Source organism: Lutjanus erythropterus, chromosome 14, assembly GCF_056507025.1.
Source record: "Lutjanus erythropterus isolate fLutEry1 chromosome 14, fLutEry1.hap2, whole genome shotgun sequence".
Classification (NCBI taxonomy): Eukaryota; Metazoa; Chordata; class Actinopteri; order Lutjaniformes; family Lutjanidae; genus Lutjanus; species Lutjanus erythropterus.
Window position 1 is genome coordinate 35,552,527 of NC_139330.1, and position 26,859 is coordinate 35,579,385.

General features: G+C 39.2%; 1 protein-coding gene across 1 annotated transcript in view; it reads left to right on the plus strand.

Annotated features, from left to right (window-relative positions):
• Positions 1-21,203: 21,203 nt before the first annotated feature.
• LOC146315911 (uncharacterized) overlaps positions 21,204-26,859 on the plus strand; it is a 48,837-nt gene continuing 43,181 nt past the window's right edge. The window contains exon 1 of the mRNA XM_084736239.1: positions 21,204-21,552. Within this exon, the coding sequence (XP_084592365.1) occupies positions 21,474-21,552 (79 nt within the window). The 5' untranslated portion in view covers positions 21,204-21,473. The remainder of the gene's footprint in view (positions 21,553-26,859) is intronic.

Genomic DNA, 26,859 nt, shown 5'->3' on the forward strand with positions numbered 1-26,859 from the left:
TGTATGCAGATGATGGAACAACCTGGAAAAGGGGGAAGAACTTGTCATATGTGATAAAATGCATTCAGAAAGCAATAATAAGCATAGAAAGATGGTCTTATGATTGGGGATTTAAAATCGCTGTTTCAAAATCATGTTATATGCTGGTCACTAAAAAGAAAATAGATAACAAGGAGGGGTTAACCCTATACAGTAAGCCCATGGAAAGAGTCAAAGTGTTTAAGTATCTCAGTTTATGGATTGATGATAAATATACATGGAAAAATCATAAAAATCATAAAAAGTTGAGACCAAATGTAAAAAAGTGTTAAACCTCATGAGGTGTGTGACCGGCCTGACATGGGGAGCTGACAGAGAGGCATTACTACACTATATACAGGGCTCTGTGTAGAGCTACCTTGGATTATGGATGTATGGTGTATGATGTTGCTGCAAAAAGCCACTTACAAAAACTAGACAGGATGCAATATAGAGCATTAAGACTTTGTCTTGGAGCAGTTAAAACCACACCCATCAACTCTCTGCTTGTAGAATCCAGTGAACTGCCATTGTATTTAAGAAGAACTAAACTATCTTTAACTTACTGGATAAGAATTCAAGGAGAAGGAAATGGAAATGTAGAGTAGTGTTGAATATATAACATTTGCCGGCAAAGGGTTTGGGTGGGAAATTAATAAGAAAGTGAAACAGTACAAATTAGATTCTGTACAACACAGTCCAGCAGTGATAATTAGCTGCATTCCTCCATGGATTTATCTGCAACCCAAAGTAGACCAGCAAATATTAGACCAGAAAACAGCTATCTACATATTTTTACAGATGGATCTAAACACCCAAATAATGAGCATGTAGGAGTGGGCATATTCATCCCTGAATTTGATATAGGCATCATCAAAAGAATTTCAAACAAGCTGTCTGTGTATACAGCAAAAATGGTAGCAATAATAATCAGTCTTCAGTGGGTAGAGCAGGTCAAACCACTTGAAGTAGTTATATATTCAGATTCTGCAGCTGCAATGAGTATAAGATCAGGAGAAACTCCTCGAGAAGATCTTTAACTGGAAATCTACTTGATTTGACTGAATTTACAGCATCTTGGTATAGATGTTCACTTCTGTTGGATTCCGGCACATACAGAAATTGAGGGAAATGAGACAGCGGACAAACTGGCTAAAAGTGCATTAAACAAAAAGGAAAATAATGTGTCAGAACTTTGTTTTGGGAGAGGAGAAGCAAAATCAATCATCAGTCAGGGAATTATGTCAAAATGGCAGGAAATATGGAACAATGATACAAAGGATAGGGACTATTACTAAATTCAAAAGTCTGTCAGAGTTAAAAGGCTGAGAGGGAAATGTAGGAAAGATATTGTCACTTACTCTAGGATTAGACTAGGACATACAGGATTAAATAGTACAATGTTTATCATGAAAAAGATTGAATCAGATAAATGTGAAATTTGAGGATGTAGGGAAACTGTTGAACATGTTCTATTTGGATGTAGGAAATTCATTGCAGAAAGGAAAAGATTTAAGGACAGTGTGGTCAAAATGGGAAGGGAATGGAGCACTAAAGGGTTCCTCGAGTTAGGAGAGAACCAGGCACAGGTTCAGAGGGCTTTACTTTAGTACATATATGAAACAGGTTTAACGTCCAGAATATGATTTTTTTTTCTTTGACTCTTGTAATGAATCTAAGTCATGATGTTACACACTCCGATACAGCAGGTGGCAACATGCACCTTAACGTTGGTTTGTAGCCCGCCATTTAAACCAAAGAAGAAGAAGAAGAAGACACAACAGTTTGTTCCTTCCTCGGTCACAGAGACAGCTGCTCCATGAAAGAGGCTTTTTATGAACTCATAGGTACATTCAAGAATGGATTATTTAATGAACTGTGTTAAATGTTTGAGTGTTAATGTTAGAGGTGACAAATGAAGGATAACCTCTTTTACTTTTGTAGCCCAACAAATGTGATTGTGTCTCTGGCCTGAACTCATGTGTGTATTTAAAGTTTTTGTCCAGTCTGTACAAGACAGACTTCATCATACTCTAATGTCTAGTGTCATTTAGTTTATTTTAAGTGCCTGTAACATCATAATGTTCAGCTCTGTATCAGTCACTGTACTCCTCTGTTAAAAGTTATTAAAAGATTTAGCGATCATTGAAGGACATCACTGTGGTGTGGCATCAAGTTTTGATATTTTGCCATCAAACAGGAAGTTGTTGTAACTTTGCATGTTATGGTCGAATCCACCCCAAACATAACATGTTTGATAAGATACCCAGCCTAAACACATCTACAGGAAAATATTTAGTCAGTGTTGCAAAATGGCTCCATCATCCCCTACAATATTTCAGTGAAGCCGTCCCCGCAGTAGTATGTACAAGAAGCAGTAGACACACGTTTCATGTCCAGGCGTACAAAAAGCCTCTTGGAACCACAGTGTAAACCCAACAGGAAGTTGTTCATTTTTGAATTTCGTGATCAATTTTGGCACTTTCCACATGTTGTATTTAAACAAACTCTTCCTAAAGAATTGATCAGATTGTCTTCAAAATTGTTGTGTGCCATCTAGACTAGTTTGTGAAAGTTATATATTTTGATTATTGTCGAAGGGCGTGGCATGGTGTCGTGTTTTGATGCCTTGCCATAAAACAGGAAGTTACTGTTTATGAGTATAAATGATCCAACATGTTTGATAAGAGTTCCTTCATGCTCACATTTACATCCCATTCAGGAGTTATATTCATTGTGCCACCTACTGGCAACAGGAAGCAAGAATTGTGCAACAGTCATCATCTGATTTACATGAAATTTTCAGTGTTGTGTATACTTATTTTACTGGAACATAAAATAATTAATAGCTGTGTTGTAGTGGCACCTAGTGGAGACAGGAAGTGGCATCAGACTCCTTCCCGTGGTGTCCAAAACACGTAAAAATTCAGAGCCTTGTTGTCTGGTCTGGTCTGCTGATGGGGTCACAGTGGGCACAGATTGGTGTGAGGCCCCCTTCAGTGCTGCTTGCAGCTTTAGTTGTTGTTGTTTTTTCTGTTTCATTTTTTTTCTTCTATCCCTGCTTTATTTGTTTCATTTTTTTCTGCCTTTCTTTTCATATTACCTGTGTGAGACTGATGCTATAAAAAAGGCACTTAAGGTTCTGAATCTAAATATTTAGACTAAAATCATAATCAGTAATTGTAATTGCATTTTGATTTGCTTCAATTTATAACTGAGGCAGAATAATGACATGTAGTGCTGCTCTGTTTGACTGTGGATGCTGGATTATTGTTGGGGCAATCTGGTCATCATCGTCATGTTCAAAGCTGCTTATTGGTCCTTACACTCAGTCCCACCTGTAATTATGCTTTATTCTGTGTAGACATGACATCATTCTGTCCTCGTGGCTCTTTAAGAATTAAGGCCAATGAGGAGTTCAGATTGGTTTCAGCTATTTCTAAATGTGCGATGACCTCAGTAACTCAATTACTGCCTGTTATCATGAGGCATTCCCACTGCTTTGAATAAACTCTGCTCTGTGTTTCTAACAATAGGCCTGAGGCCGAGTAAACATACAGTATCAGGTGATGTGTGACTGGGTTCATCTGAGACGAGATGACTCAACAGCTCAGGCCTTGTGTTGTCTTCCCCTGACAGAATTTGAGCCAACAGCCACGTGAAGGACTGAGCAGAGAAATATTCATTTAACTCTGTAAAAAGACTGTCAGTCTACTTCTTATAATTGTCTTTTTAGAATGTAATAAGTCAGGACAGGATGGTGTTTCTATACTGCTTATTTGACACTAAGGGCCCTATCTTACGCCCGCCAGCGCAAGTGATTTTGCTATCTTACACCAGCGCAAGTGCCATTTTTGCCATGTGTGTAAGATAGCAAATGCACTAGCGCTGGGTCTGTGCCGCTGTGGTCTGTGGTCTGTGGTATTTCAGCACAACACAGCACCCAGCCGGCTTGGCCAAAACACACACACATCTCCACAATCACAGAACAGAACATTTTCATCAATGTTAAACAGTCATGCACGCCTGTGTCATTAAAGATAAACTCACTAATAAGGAAAAAAAAACTCTAATTATAAAGCCTAATAAATCGAAACAGACCTGCAAAGTGAGCACGGGACAGGATCACATGTCAGATCATCTTTATCAGATGAGTCAGCATGACAGCTAGAGCAGCTCTAGTGTTTATGTCTGTGTGTTTGTTATGATCCATAAAAACAATGATTAAACAATTATGATCTATAACATATAAAATATACAAGACACTATATTTGACCGCACGAGTCCGGCCCAACCTCAGAGAAAAAGGTCTGTGTGCTTCTATCAGAGCTGGTTGGATATATCTGTGCGTAATTTTTTGCACTTCAAACAGAGACTCTTTCTGATTGTATCACAGCGGGTCAGAGGAGTGAGGATGGGAGGAGGAGATGAGGATTAGGTGGTAGGGGAGAAGAAGGAGGAGCGCAGACAGCTGTGTATCTGCTCCTTCACCTGGCTCAGGTGGGCCAGTGGAACCGGGAAGATTTGCAGCTAGACTGGATCGGTAAATAATGATGATGATGATAATAATTAATGATAAAATACAACATGCTTTCAAGGTGCTTCAGGTTAAAATATAAGCAGTTACATATCTGCATGACATTTGCGGTTCATTTATTGTATTGGTTTTTGTAGGCGTTAATGTAAAATAAATTATTTACACATGAAGCTGTTTTGGAGACGTCCTGCTGTCTCCATATATCACGTCTTCACTACCAGGAGATCTGTCTCCTCACTTTAAAGATCTTTTCTCTTTGTTTCCTCCTGGTAAATCCGCAATCATGCGCTGGCGCACCTGCCTCTTAAAGGTGATGACAGCTGACTGTCTGACTGTTTTATTGCATATTCGGCTTAAACTCGCCTGTGAAGTAATGAGAGCACATGGGCACACCTTGATAGGTGTATCCCGCTTTGCGCTGGTGGCGCAAAGGGCGGGGCATTGCAAAATATCACTCCCACCCCTGGCACAAGACGGCAAAGGTGGATTTGGACACGCCTTGAATAAATTTAATCCATTGCGCCTCACACTTGCCACTTGCGCTTTACATCAGCATAAGATAGGGCCCTTAGAGTAGGAAATCCTTATGTCTCTTTGGGCTCCTGCCCCTCACTATTACTACTGTCTTAAAGGGACAGTTCACCCCATAATCAAAAATACAAATTTTGCTGCTCACAACAATGTCCATGGATTATCTTGAGTCATGATTTTTGGAAAGTGAAACCTGTTAGGGAGCGGGACCAGGGTGGCTAAAAATGTGGTAGGAGGCAGACGAGGGAGACTTGATCCAGGTACAAAAAAGTGTTTATTTACAAAAAGGGTGGCAGCATGCTTCATGAATAATTGAAAATATGTACAAACAAACAAAAAACAAATAAACAGTTAACTTGACTTAACTAAACAAACTCAACTCAAAGTAACATAGCATCAAGTGCACACTGCTACACTGATGACCCTTCCTATTCACAGTCAAAGACCAACTGTTTAAATAGACTCCTGTTGGCAGGAGTCAATCTTGGCAGTACCATCCCCACAGGTACATTAAAATATTTTCCCTAAAAGCAGGGAAGAAATACAATTATTTGCCACATACACTTTATGCTCAAAACCACTAAAGTACTATATAATGCACTTTTGCAACCAATCTTACCTAAATTACCCTTAAACTTTAACAGTTCATTCTACCTAGAGTTTACCTCCACCCCTCTTACTTGGTTTAACCCAGTGACATCACTAGTGATGTCACCCAGGGTATAAATACAGGGATAGACGGGCTCCTCCCTCCTTTTGTCCCTGGAACACATGGTAGGTATGGTAAGTAACAAACAAAAAAATGGCATGAATGATTTAACTTAACACAAACCAATAAACAATGTTTTTAACTCAACAATACTTGTCTATGTGTTTTACTTTAACCAGAAATAGTGATTGTATAAACTATAAGTAAACCTAATGCAAACACAAACAAACCCGGGATAGCCTGTATTTGCTGGTTACACATGAATGATGAAAATGTGGCCAAAGCAAACAATTAACAAGCAAGGTTAAATTATGGTATGATGTGAAATGGAAAAGACTGGGACAAATGGTGTGTTCTCACTCACTTTGTCACAAAACCTTTTAAGACTTTCACAAACCTTTTTTGTGCTTTGAGCATCATAAGCTTTTAGTCCCCCTGAAATTTACTCAAAGTATAAAGTGTAACCCTCTTTTCTTGTTTGTTGGTGTTCTCCAGTTCTTCCGGGCTGTGGGTAATAAGTGGGCTACAATATTTCTTTCTTTCTCTCTTTTAATTGTCACCAACACGGCACGACAGTACAACACACTCCAACTTAGGGGTACAGCGACATCTCTACACGGTTAAGCACGAGCCATTCTCTGTGTGAGTGTGTCACCTATACCTGTCCATACAAAGACAAGGGCAGGTAGGAACCAATTAACTACCAAGGTAATGTGATTGTGTCTTTTATGTTGTTGTCTTGTTACATATTTTAAATCTTTTTTATGTCTGTGATATTTTCATCTTGCTACATCTTGCTGAGTCACGTTACGTCGTGTTGAGTCGTGTTAAGTCTTGTTACATCGTGCTACATCTTGTTATGTTGTGTGGAGTCGTGTTATCTCTTGGTGAGTCTTTTATGCTGTTTTTATGTTGGCTTTTACGTTATTGCTTTGTTACATCTTTTACGGCATTTTTATATTGTTACATCTTTTATGTTTTATCTTGTTACATCTTTTATGTCTTGTTATGTCATTTTCCTCTCTTGAATTTTTTATGCCACTTTTACCTTGCTAGGTCTTTTACATTGTTTTTGTCTTGTAAAATCTTTAACATTGTTTTCATCTCAACATCTTTTCTACATATTATTGTCCCATCCATTTAGGTTGAAATCAGTCTTTATGTTACGGAGGCAACAGGCAATGACACAAAATAAAAATGATCAATTATTCCCCTCAAATGCATTAAAACTGAACTAACGGGCCTGTTTTGAAAATGTAAGGACAAGAAAGTACAGACATTTGTGTTAAACTGCAGGGAGTAAAACTAAAATGTTCCCAGAAAACAAATACTCAAGTAAAGTGCAGATACCTGAAAGCTCTGCTCAAGTCCACTAACAAAGTATTTGTATTTAGTTACTTTGCACCTTTGAAGTAGACTAAAGCATTAAACACCTGGTATAGTTATCCAAGCAGCTGTGCTGTTCAAACCAAGCCTTTGATGGATGCTGCATACTAACTGTGTTTGGTATTTTTCAACCATAATTTCTGCCTCCTTCATCACTCATGTCTTTGTTTGGTCCTTAAAGTGGTGAATGTGATACACTAATATGCAGAGAGGTGAATTCAAATTTATGGAGAAAATAGTCTTTTTTTTAGGATACCACAGTGAAATTTATGATGACTGAGAATCAAAAATGAAGAACATTAGAGGTTAACTGTATCAATATTTGGAAATAAAATTCATACAGTTTGTTACTGTTTGTAATACAGAACGTGTGACATAAAATGAAAGTATGGCGTAATGCTCTCTGCTACCATGGAAAAAGGGTAGAGACTGTACAGTCTGATGGAATAAATCACTTCCCAATCCAACCCAGATGTGCTTTTATTATTTTATCAGCTCCAGAGGTATTAATTCGGGAGAACAGAGGCCATTTGGAGAGACACATGCTTTCTCTTATCCCAGATCTTCTCACCGAGTGTTCGGTCCTAAATTCAGGCCAAAACACACAGGCTCAGAGTTGTCTCTAAACAAGACGGACTCTGGTGATCTCTCTGAAGTCCAGGTTCTCAGGAACATGATGAACTCTGATAATATTATGGAACTTCTGGCCCTGCACGGCTCTCTCACGACAGGTCAAATGATACATCACTGACTCCACCCAGGAACACCTGTTATACATCAGGCTGGGACTGACAGACAGGAGTCAACGAGCTTTCTGTCTAATGTTTACAGCAGTGATACTGATAAATTATTTTAGTTATTAGATGCCATTAATGAACAGTCTATGCCAACTAATCATTCTGCCAAATGTTTTCTATAGTACAAACCATTGTTCGAGATTTGTGCCACTTTTATTCTGTCTCAATGCATGAGAGGATATGAAGGACAATTGACGTGTCATACTTTGAGTAATGGGCTGTCTGATACTGCAAAGCTAGCCTGACTCACTGGATACACACTGCAGGTATAAGTCCTGCCACTGGTTGTTTATTTTCAGTGGCATTGCGGCGTCCCCTATCTACGTTTTCAAAGTCCCTGAGGAACAAGAAGAACCTCCGAGCTGCAGCCTATATGCTGAAAATGGCAAATTAGCACCTGGGATGCTAATAGTTTGAACATAAACAAGCTAAGAGCTGTTCCCCCTCAACACTATTTTGCAGCACCATCGCTGCATCCTGGGCGTAGCGCCACCCAAGATGTTTGTGACTGGTTAAAAGAAATGCAATCAAGGCAAGGTGTTTTTTTTCCCATATAGCAGAATGTGTATGTGTGGAGGCAGACCTTTCTCCAGCACTGTGAAGAGAGGTTTAGATATGTGAGACTACTGCAAAGCCTACAAATGGTTGCATATCCCTCTTCTAGCTGCTAGTGATGGGAAAAAAAGTTTGTTCTTTATAAAATTATATATGGGCTCATATATTTTAAAAAAAATCAGAATAAATGGTAATATTGAACTGCATTACTAAAGAATTGCAATACAGTATTGTGATATCAAATTCTGCATATCAGTGTAAGTACAAGGTTTTTTTTCTCCATCTGCATGCCATCAAATTTCACATACAGAATTCCATATAAATCTTTACAAGTCACAGCATTCCATATGGTGTTCCACAGGGCTCTATATACAGTCCACTCTGTCTCATTATACCTGCATCCACTCAAACCATGTGGTGTTAAAGTTTTATAGATACACAGACAGCACACAACAGTACATATCACTCAATGTCCCCCCTCATTTTTCAGCGTCCTGTTTTCGTCCCCTTCACTTATATTTTTTCGGGATGATTTTCTTTCTGCAATTTTCTCTCAAAGTCTGTGTAAAAGGAAATTCAGAGATTTTCTTCTAAACAGAAACTGCTGAAAACAAAATGTGAACATACTGTGAACTGTGTGGTACTGAGTTAGATCGTTAAACTGTTCATAAACCCTGTGCTCAGGATTTTTTGGGCAGACCTGAAACTCGATGAAATGCTGGAGCACTATATAATGAATTGACACATGAACAACACTATGACCCGCCCCTCCCTACTTCAGCTCACTTCACTTCCAACAACCTGACACAGAAGTAAATCCTAAATACCATCCTGTCACTGTCCTCTGGATCTGGTGGATCAACATGTCTGGGCATTTTCAGATTGTAGTGGTGTTTGACACTGACACAGCACAGTGGACATGCCCCCAGTGTTTCAGAGTGAAAGCTGATTATTTTTTCATGATTTTGAGGCCTATTTTTATATAATTTTATTTAATTTATGGAATAACATTCAGCAGACTTACTGTAGGTTACAAAGAGAAGAGACTAAGATAACCTTTCTGTGTTGTTTGCTTTTCTGGACTGAGAAGAATGTGAAGTGAAGTGGCAGCGGTCACTGGGGTCACGGTGCCATCCTCCTCCACAGACCAGCTGAAAACACCAGCAGGGAGGCTCTGCGGGGAGTTTGAAACACTTAAACTAAAAAGAAATCTCTGAGTCTACAGAAGTAACAACTGTTCCGCTCTTTCATTTGACTCCCTCTTCCTTGAATCTGTTGTTTTTGGAGCTCCTGTTGAAAACACCATTTAATGACAGGCTGCTGGGTCAGACAAGCTCACACACGCTGCATCGACACAACACCTGCTTTCCACTGATGTAGCTGCTTGATGTTCGTCACCTTTACAGAGAGAGCGGTGTTATATTTCAGACAGGGTGATGTGCAGCCTTTAATTTCTTCTGCCTTTCTTCTAAATATGAGTCTAACATATCCTCAGGTTACATTTAATTTGTCTGTGATTTATTATCCATTTGTTTGATCTGTTTTGCATTATTAATTTTGTTAAAAGCAGCATGTTTGTTCCTTTGATTGAAAAATAAAATGGATTTACTTTGGATTTTCATGGATTTAGAGACTATTTAAAGATTATTAAGAGTGTAGGTGGAAATTTTGCTGAACAGAGGTTTTTCTCATCCAATGTGTATTTTATTTCAGCTTTCTCTTGTGAGTTTTTTTTGTGTAAAACAAAAGATACACTACTTGTGTCTTTATCAAATGCAGTTTCATACAATCCTGTCTTAGTTTTAGGGATTTATCCATGGCAATTTACAGGTATAAAGTCATTATTTTTTTTAAAGAAAATGTTGGCCCTTTTAAGTTGAGTCTCAGATTTTTGTAAAACGTGATTTAATCAAGCATAAAAATGGTTAGCTATACCCTAAGGACCCCAGTCTCACTTCCTGGTTTAACAAAGGCAGGAATACTGCTCAAGCTCTGGTAAACTTTCTATCTTTGACAAATTCATTAAATAATATTTCTATCAGGTGTGTCTCAACTAGAGCTTGAGATCTGTGCCTGAACTTGAAGGGACCCAGTGGGTTCGGGTTGGGTCGGGCCTTATTTCTCACATATTTCATGGACTCACATCAGGCTCGGTCTGTACTTTATTTATTTACTTTCATTTTCCTCCTCAATTTAGTAATGGCCAATTCCAAGTAGGTCAGGTTTGGGACAGTTTTGGACAGAATTTTGTCAGCATCAGGCCTTGACAAGCTAGTATGCTAGTCTCAGCCATAACATGTGAACTTTGTAGCCCTTCTAAATCAAAGCTAAATTATGGTTGAGCAACTTTAACAAATAAAATGGCTGCTCACTAAGACTACACTGTGAAATGAAAAAAATGGAACGTTTTGTCAACTCTGTAAGACATCAACTCTGATCTGATCTTTCAATCTAGAATAATTGAAGAGTAAAAACCCTCAAAATACAGTTTTGTCCCAGTTCTCAAGAATGAATGCATTAATGTTCATGTTCTGAACACTTTATTGTTCATTCTTCCACAGTTGTCTTGGCTCTAACCAAGACACAACACACTGATTTAACAAGATGCTACTTTGGATGGATAGATGGCTGCTTGGTGTGTTCTGACAACTTTCCTCACAAGCTTACCTGCTGTGGTGTTACACAAGAATGGTTTGAGTTTATCTTTAGTGTCTATTTTGGGCTCTAATGATCAAATAAAGGTTAGAGGAAAAGAAAAAGCTTTGAAAAACAGCCTGCAAAAACTGTGCGTCTGTCCTTATTCACCCCGACTCTGCTCACTGTCCAGTCTATTTTATCAGTGGCTCACACTGTAGCTCTGACAGCTGCTTAGATAAAACACTGACACTGGGGAAAACACTTGTCCTGACTGCGCTGACTCATTTCCACTTGTATATTAGTATATATGTTTGAATTTCCAGAGGGGAACATGACTTAGAAATGGTAATTGTAATTAGTGTTGCTGTTAATGTTTTTTGGGCCCCAGTCTGAGTCCACTTACACATTTGGATTTTGTCTTTGCTGGCAGAGCAGCACTACAACACTATTATGTCAACCCTGACTTGTAGAAACTAATGTAACATACAGAAAGTATATAATGTATGATGACTTCTGTTCAGACACTCACAGCTGATTAAGGTTAGGAAAAGATGGTTTGATGGTTTGGTCTTTGTTTAATACTGAAAAGGTTTGCAGTGACTTACAAGCCAAGACACGAAGTATCACATTTAGCCAAAACAAAAATCTTTTCCCAACTTTAACAAAAGTACATTTGTTGCCTGGAGTCTGTCTGGAGTTTGTTGTCCTAGGCTGTGTATTAACAGGCAGCTTCACATCTGCAGCAGTGGTAACAGGAGAGGTCTGATGAGCTGTGCGTTACCACAACCTGATCCATATGATGTAACTGCCTTCAGTCAAGAAGACTTGTAAAAACAATGACTGCATGTGTCTTCACTGTTATTGTGAATGATTCACTATTGCCTCATTCAGGCACCACCGCTAACATTCCTCAAATGACACAGAGACTAATGTGGAGCTACACAAGAACACTGTGGCAAAACATCTCAAAGTTCAACACTCGGTGGGACAAAGTGAATTAGTATAATGTTTCTCAGTGTAAACAGATTAAGATTGATTAGTTCTAAGATTACCCACATTAACATAACAATCAAAAAATTGAATTCAAGTGCTGTATGGACATGGTATGTAAAATGGTAAAAAATGTATTATATTTCTTAACAAAACATTACATTGTTTGCTAGCCTGCTAAAAAGTTAACAAATAGTTAAATTGTTTTCTAGCTACCTCAAAAGTTAACAAAAGCACATGGTTTGCTACTGAGCTAAAAAGTTCAAATGTTACATTATTTGTTAGCTAGTTAAAAAAAAGTTACTAAAATGTTATGTCGTTTGTTAGCTAGCAAAAAGGTTAACAGAAGTTATTTTGTGTGGTACCTAGCTAAACTGTTAACAGCAAATTACATTGTTTTCCAGCTAGCTAAAACAATAACAAATAATTAAATTGTTTTCTAGTTACCGCAAAAGTGAAAAGTTATATTTTTGCTACCAAGCTAAAATGTTAACAAAAGTAAGATTTTTGCTAGCTTATTACAAGGTTAGCAAAACTTTGTATTATTTGCTAGCTAGGGAAAATGTTACATTGTTTTCTAGATAGTTAAAAAGTTATCAAAAGTTATATTGTGTATCAGCTAACTAAAGACTTAAACATTACTTTTTTGCTAGCAAGCTAAAAAGTGAAAAAAGAGTTACATTGTTGCCTGCTAACTAAGAGGGTAGTTAGCCTATTTATCATACTCATGATGGCTCGGCATAGAAGGTCTAAGTTCTCCTCCTTGTTGTCTGAATTAATGCCAAATAATAGATGATTTAAAAAACAGACAACGGCAAAGTGAGGAAAAAAGAGACAGTCTTGTAGCAACTGGATGTTTGAAAAATCAGCTGGAGTGACAGACAGAAGAGACGCATCATAAAATTCAGCTGGGTTGAGTTTCTCCCTTAACTTTCTTCAAACTTTATTAATGTAACTCATACATTAAATAAATAAACGGATGTTTAAATTGAATATTTCTCAATTCTGAGCTAGTTTTAAAGTATATTGCAATATCGATAAGTTAATTGGATTTAAAAATGAATCCTTGCTGGTGTAGTCCAGCCATGAAAGCCGATGCCCCATCTGAAGACTGGTCATCAACTATCTGTGCAAATCCAGAATTTTACGCTCCTCTCTAATGTTGTTTCAAAATTATGAAGCAGGACAGTTATGTAACAGGCCAAATGTCAATACCTGCAGAGACTATTGACATTCACATGAGCTAAATCTTTAGGGAATACGTCTCTTGAAGAGTTTCCCAGCAAACACTTGTTTTTGGCTGACTCTGTATCAGCGCTTTGTAGTGTGTGAGTGCCCCGACCACATTCCTGTTTTTGTTGGCGTGAGCACTCGAATGCATATTCCATTATCTGTGTTCTGACAGCTACCCCTGCAAAGACCAGAGGGGCTTTTGTGTCCTCATGTATTAACAGGATCACAGAGAGAGTCCTGCAGATGTCAGGAACATTGGAAACACATGCTTGATCACATGCTTGACAAGATCACAGTTTGATTTATCTGAAGGATGCGTGTCTAAAAGATAACTTGTGTAAACTCAAAGATTCTTTGCCTCTTAAAGGGAATTTTTCACGTGAGGTGAGGTACTTATCCATAGTCAGTGTATTACCTACAGTAGATGGAGGTCACAAGCTCCCAGTTTGGAGAAGCAGCAGGAGTACTGCTGTAAGAAGCTAAGCAAAGACCTGCTCTTTACAATATTTTCACCACTTTACCTTGCTGTCTGACAGGCTTCTCTGATGGGAAAGTAGGTATGCCAAATATCGTTCTCTGCGAAGCAACCAGTCTCCAAAACCATCAAATTTACAATAAACATGACTGAACACATACACTGAGCTGGTCAGCCCTATACACACACTACAAGGTAAGGACCCTGCAGTCTGTCTGTGTCGTGCTCACAGACACATCCAGGGCTGCTCTGTGACTTTGTGTCTGACACAAGTAAGAATGAAACACGATTGTTTATCATGTTTGATGAGTGCCAATGTGCAGCAGCATTTATAATCTGTAGCTCAGAAAAGATAAATGTGTCACAAATGATCATAAATTCATATGCGCGTGCACACTTTCCCACAGCCTCTGTGGAGACCAGCCCTCTCTGGTCAGTTAGGAGGGCCCCTTAACAGGAGCCCCATGGAGGTCAGGACCGCTCCACACATACAGAGACATGCATACATACTTACATGTACATAAATCTTAATTAATACAGAAGAAATCATTTCTACCTATCAAGTTCAGATTAATATCTGCTAGGTTGTTTCTGTTTTCATGTGACTTTGGTAACTTTTCCAAACTAACCCTCCAAAACACCAGTCAGGTCAAGTGAAGAATTTGAGCTGGTGGCTTCAGGTTTTGAATGAAATATAGTAAAAGTATTGTATGAATTGCTATGCAAATTGGTTCCCACATCAACACCTCAGTAATTACTTTTGGTACAATCTTATCATAAATAGAATGATTACCAAAAGATGAGTACTGCGGTGCAAATATTGAATTGCCAGAGGCTGACATTCTATTTAATACACAATTTATGGTTGAGGTGAGTTGTTTCCCACCAACAGAGAGGGCCGGACTCAGGGAAGCTCAGGCAGGCTGCAGGGACACTGCAGGAGTGCAAGACAGGTGCAGTATTGGAATTTAACGATGACAAATGTCAATGTAAAGCCAAACTCCAGTAACATTTTGTTTAATTTAACAGTTATAAACATCCACACCTTCTACAAGATGATTAATGATTTCTTATGACTCATTAACAGACATTTACTCATTTGGTGAACATTCAGCATTGATTTGAACTGTGATTAACATGAAACAAGCAAACAAAAACAGTTCAAAGAAGCAAATATTTCAACTTAACATGTGTCCTTGATCTGTGATGACACATCATGGTTATTTTCTGATTTATCACTGTAAATATATTCAATATCTAACAAATTTCTCCTTTAATGTTTTAATTTTCATTTGTCATTGTTGTAGGCCTTTCATTTCATTCTCTGCATGTCGCTATATATTTATATTAGAATAAGAAAAGTCTCCGAGGGAAATAGATAATTAAATAGTTATGGATCCAGATATATTTTCTTGTTCTGCCAACAGTGGCTCTTAAGATAGTAAAGGTTTCTGACCTCTGATATAATCCAGGTGAGTAGGATTGATTCCAGCAGCATCCTTTCCTTCTGAATTAAACACTGATGAGTGTTCTCTGCATACAGTATGATCCTTACTACTGAGGTGTGAAACATTCTTTATCTCACTGCCTTTGTCACCTTATCACTCAGCTACTCCTCCCTCTCACACACACTGGTGTTACTGTCACTCCACCTGTCCCATGACAAAACACTCCTAAAGCAGCCATTAAAATATAGATTTACTGATTTTCTTTAGGAGCCTGAAGATTTTTTCCATTCCAATTAGGGTCTGCAAGTGAGGTACAACCTCAACCAATCATATGCTATCATGATAGCCTCTATGTAGCCTGAGGGGCAAAACCCAGGACAGAATCACCCAGTTCTGCGTGTGAATCTTAAGTGCTGTCAGTTCTCCCAGAATCAGGATTTTCAAAGTCATCCCAGACTGATGGATTAAGTCTGAGTGGTAAGGTGTGTTTATGTGTGTGTGTGTGTGTGTGTGTGTGTGTGTGTGTGTGTGTGTGTGTGTTAATATACTAATTTGTCATTAAATAAAATATCTATTTTATTCACTCCCCAGCCCAGCTGAGACCCTTTTACACTGAATGAAAAATCCATTTACACCCACTAACACCTGGCTTTTGTCTTCAGTGGGAACACATAAAATGTGTATTCCTGGGTCAAATGACTCTGCAGATCTCACATATTTATCAGCTCCAGCTCTGATTGGCAGTGATGTAAACACACCTGGGTGGACACGCTAAATTTCAGCCCTTTTCCATCGCGATGCTATGAAAGATTGTTGCCCCAGTCTGTAACTTCTGCAACTCTTTGTCATCTCAGCAACAAATTCCTTACATCTCTGTTCAAGCAGTGCCTGGACCTCAAGAGACTGCAGTAAAAGATAATTTTTAAAAAAGACACCGTAATGCTGCTGCTTTTTACTAACTTTTCTGACACGTGTGTGTCATTGAATGTGACACATCAGAAAAACCAAACAAAAAAACAGAACGGCAAACTTGTTGTCTGGCAATGGGAGAGGAATCAGTCACGCTCATGTTTTAATGCCATTGTTCATCTGTTATGTTATCAGATTTCCACATTTCATGTGTTGATCTGTACACTCCTGCATTCATGTGGTGCTGCAAAAATGTGTTCCCGACTGAGAAAAGTGCACACCAACTCACGATGAAACAACTCAGAAAGTTGGTGAAAATTTCTTAACATGACTTGCCAAGTTGTGCAACAATAATTAAAAGGAACCCTGGGAGTCAAGACAAGAGTGTTTTGTAAGCCAGAGAGACAAGCTAAACACATGAGACAAGGAGACAACCAGTGTCTTTGAGGCTAGCAAAGCATATGATAACAACATATGTTGCCATAATCATTCTACCTCAACCTAATATTAAAGCAAAGGAAGCTATGCCTACTAAAGACCATCTGCTCAATGTATTTCCAGATGAGACCTTGTGATATTTCTAATAAATATGTAGTCTATAGCCTACAAAGTATAAAGCAGAGTATGAATCAGGACTTATGACAAAGTCTGAGACTTCTTAAAAGGCCAGGATAAATGATATAGCTAAATGGGTGAATGAATTTGTTCTCATAGTTTGTATGAAAAATACATTTTAAAAATCCACAAATTTTCATAAATGTTCTAAAAATAGACAGATTAAATGACAACATTCTCATAATGTGTGCACGGAATGTTGTTTTCATGTTTTCAAGTAACATTGATGTGAGCTATACTATAACTGTCCGTTTGAAAAGCATAATATTGGTCTAATAAAGCTAAAACTGTGACAGGATGAACAGAGCGCATCACTGAGGGACGGTTTACGAGTGGTTCAGACTGCCCTTCTAAAGGTGAACCTTTCAGAAGGTATACCTGAGCTAAGAAGACTCTGGGAAACAGTCCATATGCTTAAGGGACACCTTAAGGTGCAGCTTATGATGTGTGTAACTGATTGACTGCACCTGAAACACCTGCTGCCAATCCCTCACTGCAGCAGCAGTATGGGAGGGGAGATACAGTATTGAAACAGAGAGCACAGCAAGAAACACACACACACACACACACACACACACACACACACACACAACACTGTGGCACAAAACATTATGTCACATATGCAGAAACATGGTGGACAAAAGTAAAGTTTGGTTGATCAGTTTTTATTAACGGATGTATTCCATATAAATCTTTTTCTCAAATGTAATTTTTTAACATGGTATCAGGTTGTAACCAATGACATAAGTGGACAGGATCACAGCTCCCCAAAAGTGAAGCCAAAGCATCTTGATCGCCCCCTGGTGGAAGGCTGCAGTACAAGTAACAAATATAGCCTCCCAATGTTAAAGGGATAGTTCAACCAAAAATGAAAATCAGTCATTATCTACTCACTTTCATGTTGACTGAAGGTTAGGTTTAGTTTTTTAGTCCACAAAACACTGCTGGAGTTTCACAGGAAAGCAGTGTTGCAGAATCTCCCAACTAATAGAAGTGAATGGTGACCAGTTTTCAAACAGAATAAAATCATAACTCCATACTGCTGGTCTGGTGTCAATCAAGTCTCCTAAAGTCCAGACATGTTGTTCACTTGCACGCACACACCGTCACACCACACCCACCCAGTTCAGATGCTGAATTTTCATCTTTGGGTGAACTATCCCTTTAATAGATAGCACATGGGACAAACTAAAACATCAAAATACATGTCAAATAAATGTTTCCCAAAGATGGCTTCTTCCATTTCAGGTAGTTCTTATCACGCTGATGTTTGTTCAAGTGTTTTGTCTCATTTTTTTCTCATCAGTTTGGTTTTAATTCGTTATTTCATGACATTAAAATGTGGTTTTACGCCATGACTGACAGCTGAGCTCTGCCCATGAGTGAGTCAGTCGGCTGTGTGGGCGGGAACTCGATACTGCAGTATTCTGGCTTCATTTTTTTACAGTGGGAGGAAGTGGAGAGGTGTCATCCATCTTTATTTACAGTCACTGGTTATAATCATTAGTTTCTGTCCATACAGGGTAATGATTTATATAGATTATTTAGGGAAGACATATTTCAGTGGTTTAAGTTTACTGATGGATCGTCCATTTTGGTTCCACATCACAACTTAAAAACTCAGGAACACACCACAGTTGGAAGAACAATTTCCCAACTCAGGGTCAGACCCCTCCGAGAAGCACAAGACAGCAACATACAATGATGTAGCAAAAACAAAAAAAAAGAAGGGCTGTGGATAAGTAGCATTATTTCTGTCAACACACACACGCAGACACACACACAATGTCCCATTGTGTCCTGCTGTTGTTTATAGCCCCCCCGACTCCCTCCCCGCTTTAAGCATGATGCGAATATGACTGGAATGTCTTCTGTAGCAGAAGAGAGCCTGATATTACAGGAGGTCAGGCTGAGAGACAGAAGGAGGTAGATAATTTACTGTAACTCCACAGTGACCTTGCTCTGAGCAGTGTGTGTGGGTGTGTCTGAATTCCATGACTCGGCTTTGTTTTTCTAGTAAGTGAAGTAAAAACAAGGGAATAATCTTTCAAAAAAATATCAGACAGGCTGGTAGCCAATCAAGGGTCAAAATTTGAGAGGAATGTGATATTTCAATAACATCAACCACAGAAATACAATACAGTCCACGGTGATCAGAAGAATTGTTTTAGCACAGTTATTTCTAACATTAAGAGTTATATAAAGAGCAATAAAATGAGTAAAAAAATGCCATTTTCATAAAATCTTTATCACATCATCTGATCTATACTGTGGTATTTCCTGGCTTGTGAGACTTAATGAAAGACAGAATTTCACTCACTTCCTTCCCGTCCTCCCTCTGCACCGAAGTATTAATATTTTCATTGATCCCATTGGTCAGTGGTTCCTACACAGACACACTGGGTGGAGACAGAAAGAAAAGCTCTCCGCTAGATGAGCTCAGGTGATACTGTGTTTCTGCAAGAGATTAAGCAGAAGACAAACACACCTGATCTCAGCTTTCCCATATTTTTTAACGCTTAGAATTGATCTTTTGGCTGATAGAGTTCTGCATAACCTCAGTTCAGATTATACACTCATAGCATAATACTTTACTAACTCTAGAAAGCAGAGGTGGGACGTAACTACATACAAATACTTTGTTACTGTACTTAAGTAGATTTTTCAGGTATCTGTGCTTGAGTATTTATTTTTCTGACAACTTCTTCCTTTTTCTCCCTACACAGCACAGAACACAGATCACAAATTTCTGTACTTTCTACCTCTTACATTTTTAAAACAGGCTCATTTTATTTTCCATCATTGTGCATCGCCTTCCCAGCATTGAGACTGATTTCAAACTAAACTGATGGGGCAGTAACACACAGAAAACAAGGGAAATACTTCAGAGAACATTTTACTGAAATGTTCAGTGTCAGCATTTTTGCCACTTGCTTACGTCATAATAACCCTGTTCTACCTCATATTTTTATAGGACAATTTTTTTTACTGTTCTAAATCATAAAATGACCAGGATGTGTCATTAGAGATCAAGGAAACAAGTTGAAATAGTCACTTCACTTAACATAAACGCTGAATAGCTGTCTGTTTATGAGTCATAACTACTCATTAATAATCTTGTAAAAGTTGGTTTGACTCGGACCGTCAGTCCAGCACAGTGTGGGTTTGCATTTTCATTACAGCAGGGCTTGAAGGTGTGTCTTTTATCGAACAGTAAAATAATGAAAATACCTGAAAGTGCAATCAGTGACACGGGAATGCAACTACATTTCAAAACATAAAGATTCTGTACAAAAGAACATAAAGAGACTTTAAGAAACACACACATGGGTTGAGTATCACAACACACGCTTGTTCGAGGGGGAGACAGGAGGGCTGTCACAGGTTGGCCATGGCTGAAAAGACGTCACTGCAGCTCCACTCCAGAGTCGATCCATGTCGAACGCAGCTTGGTGCACCTTGGTGCAGTTTGGCTCGCTGAAAATGATAATGTAAATGTGATTTGGTATGGTATGGTTTGTCTTGGTGCAGCCAAAAGCGCTGCTGGAAAAGGCCCAGTGCAGTGTGTTATTTCAGAGTGGGCTTTTGTTTTCAGGATAACAGGCTGAACAGACAACAGCTGACTGTGGAGGACTCAACCCTGCTTGTTATTGTCAATTTACAAGGTTGTGAGCTTTCCAGAAGTGCAGGAGGGGGGAGAAAACACTTACCTCAATCATAGATTGTACATTAAATAGGATTAAAATCTATTTAATACACAGTGTATGGCTCTAGCTTACTATTTGGACTGCTGAATGCATTTTGCTTTAATAATGAGTGTATTTCAGTTCACGTTACATTCTGCTCAAAATATATGTTCTGTTGCAAATTAGCTGTAAACATAATTTCTAGGGGGGCTACAACAGTTGATGACAAAGTAGCTCGCAAATTAGATTTCTAAAAATAAAAAGTAATTTTTGGACCACAGGTCTATAAATGAACACATGTTTTCTTTTACTGGTCTGTTGTGGTTGTTTTGAAATATTAAACAGTCACAATAAAACTGTGAACTACGTTGCTTGTTTAATTTCACTGAGAACATGTGTTCTGTACAATGTGTGGCTCATTCACTGTAATAAAGTTTGAAGCTGTGATTGATGTGAATGTGGACTTTATCCAGTCGACCATCAGCCTCCTCCCTTTTGAACCATTCTTGCTTTTCCTCCAGCTCTTGCTGCTCCCTGTTCGCCTTCAGGCAGAGTGTAAATCTCAGTCCTCCTCCTCCACCTCTCTCCCTCTGGCTCCTCCTCCTCCTCCTCCTCCTCCTCCTCCTCCCATGACTCTGCTGGTGGAGCCCGGCCCCCTTTTACTCCTCTCAGCTGGAGGATTTGGATACATTCACACACGCTCTCACACACTCAAACACAGGCGCTCAGGCAGGCCAGCAAGCGAGGAAACACAGGTATCATGACCCTGCTCGAGGACAACCTCCACACCGTCTCCTCCGACAGCATATGCCTTCACCACAACTGAGCTCCAAGACAGAATTCATCTCTTTAAAAACATGATCAGGAACCTCTGAGGAAGTTTTTTCTTCTCTTTTCATCCTCCCCACACCTGACTTTTCCTCAGCCTCAGGGATTGTTACAGCAACATGAGTCTGAAGGGGAAAAAAACTGGGCTGGTCATCAGCTGGCAGAAGTCTTTCTCCATCCTGGCTCCTTGGAGAAAAGGTACAGTCATCTTCTCTCTGTCTTTCCAGTGAAGTTTCAGTGGTTTCACCGTCCAGCTGCTTCTTGTTTCTGTGAGATGAGATGCTGCAGTAGTTTTCATTCAACGTCTCTGATCTCTCACTGACAGACAAATCCTCTAATCACACACCAGTGCTTCATTTGATAAGGGATGATTAACACTGTGAGGGCCTCTGTGCTGAGCTTTGTTCTGTAGGTGACTGAGATTTTAATTGAGTTGAAGAGGTGTGAAAAACCTTGAAAATCTACTTAGCTGTGGGTCAGCAGGGGCATTCTGATGGGAAGCAAATCTGTTGTTGGTCAAGAGAGATTAGCAACTCCATCATATGACTCAGGCTGTTTAATAAGAGTTTAAAAGGATTCCAACAAGCTCTAAAACCAACTTTTAAGAGCAGATTCTTCACCTTCTCTGGCTGTTAATCACAAAACTTAAATTTAAATAGGTAGATTTAATGAAAGCTGAGAGCTGTAAATTCTGTCTGGTGTGGTTTCCCCTGGAAAACAGACATGGAGAACTCACTTTGTGTCTACTTGAACAGGAGATTGGAATAGAACAGCAGCTTTCAACAGCGGTGAATTCAGGCTTTCTGAGGGGCAGGGGCGAAAAAAATAAAAAGGGCACCATGTGAATGAGGTGGGGCACCGGTATACTGAAAGTGGTAATGAAAGTTGGTGAAACAGTTCCAATCCTGAGAAAGGCACCCAAGAGGAAACTTTATCATATTTTGTCCACTGGAATGGAACCTAGAGGGCACTTCATCACATTGCCTTGGACACTGGGCCACCCTAGAGCACACTTTATCATGTTTTTCCTACCGTAAGGTTATCCAAAATGTAATTTTGCTGCGTTTTTTTCATGCAAAAATGCTGTAAGGGTCTGCACTTTAATTTGCTAGGTAATGTCAGTACTACACCTTAAACCTGCTAGACAAAAAGACAAAATACCATGGCTCCATTAAAGTTACTACAAAGGGTTTTTAACTGTTTTTAACTATCTTGTGGTTATGGCAGAGGAAACACTACTTTTGTCTGCTTTAAAGCAGCCATGTATGCAAAGCTATTAGGAGTAGCCTGATGTCATGACTGACAAATGTAACTAAATTTACAGAAACACATTTTTATCTCTGCTCAACATAAGACTGAAGTAGATCATGTATTTGGTCGTATGTAAGCATATGTTCATATGTTCAGGGCCCACTGTCCTGCATGTTTTAGATGTTTCCCTGCTCCAACTCACCTGATTCAAATGATCAGGTTGTTATCAGGCTTCTGCAGAGACTTGATGATGAGCTGATCATGTGAATCAGGTGTGTTGGAGCAGGGAAACATTTAAAACATGCAGGACAGTGGGCCCTGAGGACCAGGGTTGGGGAACACTGTCTTATACTACCGGACCCATCAGCCTAGTATTTTTTGTGCACATTTCTGACTGTATGCTGGAGGACCTCTCATGGTTGCAGTGATTCCAAATTCTTGAAAAAACCTTAAAAAAACCAAAACATTTAATCTGACTGCTGACTCCTCACTTCTCTTAACCAGCCCATAGGGGTCATCAACAACTGCTCAGCTAAAAACAAGGCTTACCTAGTCTTCTGCAGGACACGTTTTGGTTTTTGTTGTGGTTCAAAACCTGGCATAAAAAAGTTTGGTCTCATGTTAAACTGAAGTATCTGCAGATTAATTCTATATCTGATATATTATAATCCACTAAAATTAGGCACCATACCAGATTAACCCGGAATTCATACCAGGTGCGCCTGCGCCGCATCATGGCTGCGCCGCGGTTTTGCTCCGTCATGCACGTGACTTCAATTTACACCAGCAGCATTTCAGAAGCATTTCAGCAGAGGAGCGTTTTGCCCGTCTGATTATGTTTACTTGCTCTGATTTTGTTGATTAAGTCCTCTTTCCTTGCTCTTTGTGCTTCTACCATGGATAAGCAGGCTACGCAGTTAAATTGTATATTTTCTGTCTGTCTTTATGATTGCGAGTCTGCACGTGGTCTTTTATTTTGAAAATCAGCTGGATTCTCCCCTATTTTCCGTGCCTGACTTCCTACCTGTTCGACTTGCTCTGTGCCAATTGACGCGCCATCTGTCAAAAATAGACTTGCTGTGTATTCTCTGTGGAGTGGAGCACCGAGCTGCTTCTGGGACACTGCTGAGACGCACCGCGGCGCTTCTGGTGTAAATTATAGCATTAACTAGAATGGCAGTGTATTTCTCTGCGTGCTGCAGCGCAGCCATGACGCGGCGCAGCCATGCCTGGTGTAAATTAGGGGTAATACATCTTCTCCATTTTGATTGTACCTCATTGACTGCTGCTGTATGTTGTCACTATGTATCTATTTGCTGGCACATTGGTGACATCAACATGTCCTAGTAAATAAAATAAAATGTGTATCGTGAAAAGCAGACTTTAACATTATCGACTGTAACTTGCTTAATTCTGAACTGATTTTCATGATAGTAGTTGTTGACATAAAATTCAGTTGGGGTGATTTAAACAATAAGAGACTTCCACTATACTATACCATACAAAAAGCTTTATTTAAAACTTTGCTAATCTCTACTGCATCTGGCAGTTGTAATGGCTTTGCAGTAGGTGCTTCACCATCTGTTAGAGATCTGCGGAGATCTACTGAGTGACCTCTTAGATTTGAGAGTTTTAAAGTTCAAAATTAAGGTCTTGGGTAGGTTTAGGTACCAAAACGACTTGGTTATGTTCTTGGTCATGGTTACAATAACTACCTCATTGAACTGAACCCTGGTTCCTCTGTGAAAGTTTTCCTGTCCCACCTGTCCATCCTGATGTCTGCCCTATACTCTCAGAAAGGTTCCAAAAGGGTCCTACATAGAACCATTTGCTTCTGAAGAACCCTTGTTTGAAGAAAGGGTTTGTCAAGGGTTTTGTGTGAGATGGGATGCATTAAGAACTCTTTTCATCCAAAGAACCTTTTTTGGAAGAAAGAGTTCTTCAAGGACTGTTGAAATCCTTGAAGAACTCTTTCATTAAGATTCCACCAGGTTCATTTTGTACCATAATATAAAAGGGTTCGTGGTAGAACCTCCTGAGTGTGTTCTAGATGAAACCCTTTGAATATAAAAGGGTTTTCGGTAGGACCCCCTAAGTGTGTTTTAGGTAACACTCTTGGAATATAAATCAGTTCTTAGTAGACTCCCCTCGGTTAGTTCTAGATAAAACCCTTGGAATATAAAAATGCTTTGGATAGAAACCCCTGAGTGTGTTCTTAGTAAAACCCTTGGAAAATAAAAAGGTTCTTGGAGTGTCTACCCTTTATAGTATGTTGGGCTCTAGGTGTAAATTTTACATTTCAGCATGTGTCTGACATCATATTCAGCAGTATAATGTTGAGCAGTGTTCTTCTGTGTTGACTTGGTAAAATCTCAGTCTATATGACGCAGCAGTGTAAAACTCTGCAGTTCATTCTCATCCCTCTTTCCTCTCTAATGCTGGCATCAGGTTGCTCTGCATTCCAAGTCGGAGCCTCGCTCACATATCACCATCAGCTTATTTACAGTACGAGCCTCCACACCTGCAGAGCAGCAAATCCTGCGAGCGTTTTGTTGTGGGAGGGATGATAAATCTGCTCATTGTTGCGGCTGTGAGGGAGCCCCTACGCTCTGCTTGACAGCGGTCACATTGTTTGCCATGTTCTTCAGAGTAAGAAGAAGAGGCCCATTGTAAAGATAACACTTACACTGTGTACAGTGCAGCGGGGAGCAGCTTTTTATTGGCGCTCCTGTGTGCGTCCTTGTTATCTTTGCATCAGTGTTTAGGTTCAGGATGGAGCGGGAGGAATTGTCTGGGGAGCCGTATGAAATAACACCACCTCTCTCCAAACTGTAACACAACATCACTGGCTGAAATCTGATGTTCTTTGTTTCATGTGACCGGAAAACAACCAGAAAGGTGGCTGTAGCCACTTCCCAAAAAACTACCATCTCTGATCATCCTTAGGTGATTAATACAGTGGAATTCTGTGTTAGACAGTTACAGTGTAGAGAGGGGTTGTCAGTTATTATTCAGACGTCAGGAATGTGAGCTGCTGAGGTGAGTAAAGTAGTAAATATGTTCTGTGTGGAGCAGCCCATAGAGCTAATCCACCAGAGGATCCCGTGTCAGGGTCATGTTTTGCCTCGCCTAGTTGTGAAAAGTACACGCGTGTATAGTACGTACATAAAGAGTGAGAGAGTTCATGCAGGGAGGACAAAACACAGGACGTTCACACTGGAGACTGGGGTTAGGTTTGCATGTCAAAGCTGATTGGTGACCAGTTTTCAAATGTAAAAAAACAACAGAATAAAAATATAAAATGCCTCCATACTACTCATGTGGTGTAATCCAAGTCTCCTAAAGACCTAATATGTGAAGTCGACTAAAATAATGTTATTTCCACCACGTTTTTAGTTTGAATCTTCACTATAGATCCTTAGCTCAGAGCCACGTTCATGTTCACATGCACACTATCTGAACTTGGTGTGTGTGTCGTGACGGTGTGCAAACGGCATGTCAGGACTTTAGGAGACTTGGATTACGTCAGATGAGTAGTATGGAGGTGTTTTTTTTCCAGTTGTTTATTACGTTTGAAAACTGGTCATCATTCACTTCCATTATTTAAGAGATTCTGCATCATTGTTTTCCTGTGAAACTCCAGCAGTGTTCTGTGAACTAAAAACCTGACCGTCAACTGACATGAGGGTGACAAGATAATGACTGAATTTTCATTTTTGGGTGAACTATCCCTTTAAGTAAAAGTGCAAAGTATCCTTCCCAAAAACTACTCAGAGTATTAGTTACTTTTTAACTATTGTTATCTGTGTTTAATCAGTCCCTCCAGCAAGTTGCCATATTGATGATTTCATGCACATTCAACCAATCTCCATGAAATCTGCACCACGATTTCCACCAATCACACAAACTCCACACACAAATGTCATACATGTAGGTCTCGATGAACTGACTCAGGGTTTAATTATAAATTTATTGATTTATTTTTTATTTTGTCACAGGTACTGAAAAAAACACGAGATTCTTCTGTGTTATTGACATCAATGCTCTGTGCATATTTATACTTTATAAATTTGTTCCTATAGTTTTAACTGAGTTTAATCTCCAAAAAGATTTTGAAGAATCTTTGAAGAATACCCCCAAAGTGCACAAATAAAGCAGATTTTATTAGAATTTTTCTAATCCTGGGCTTATTTGGTCACTTAGAACTCTCAGAATAGAATGTGGTTTAATTCTGAAACAAGTTGATTTTGGAAT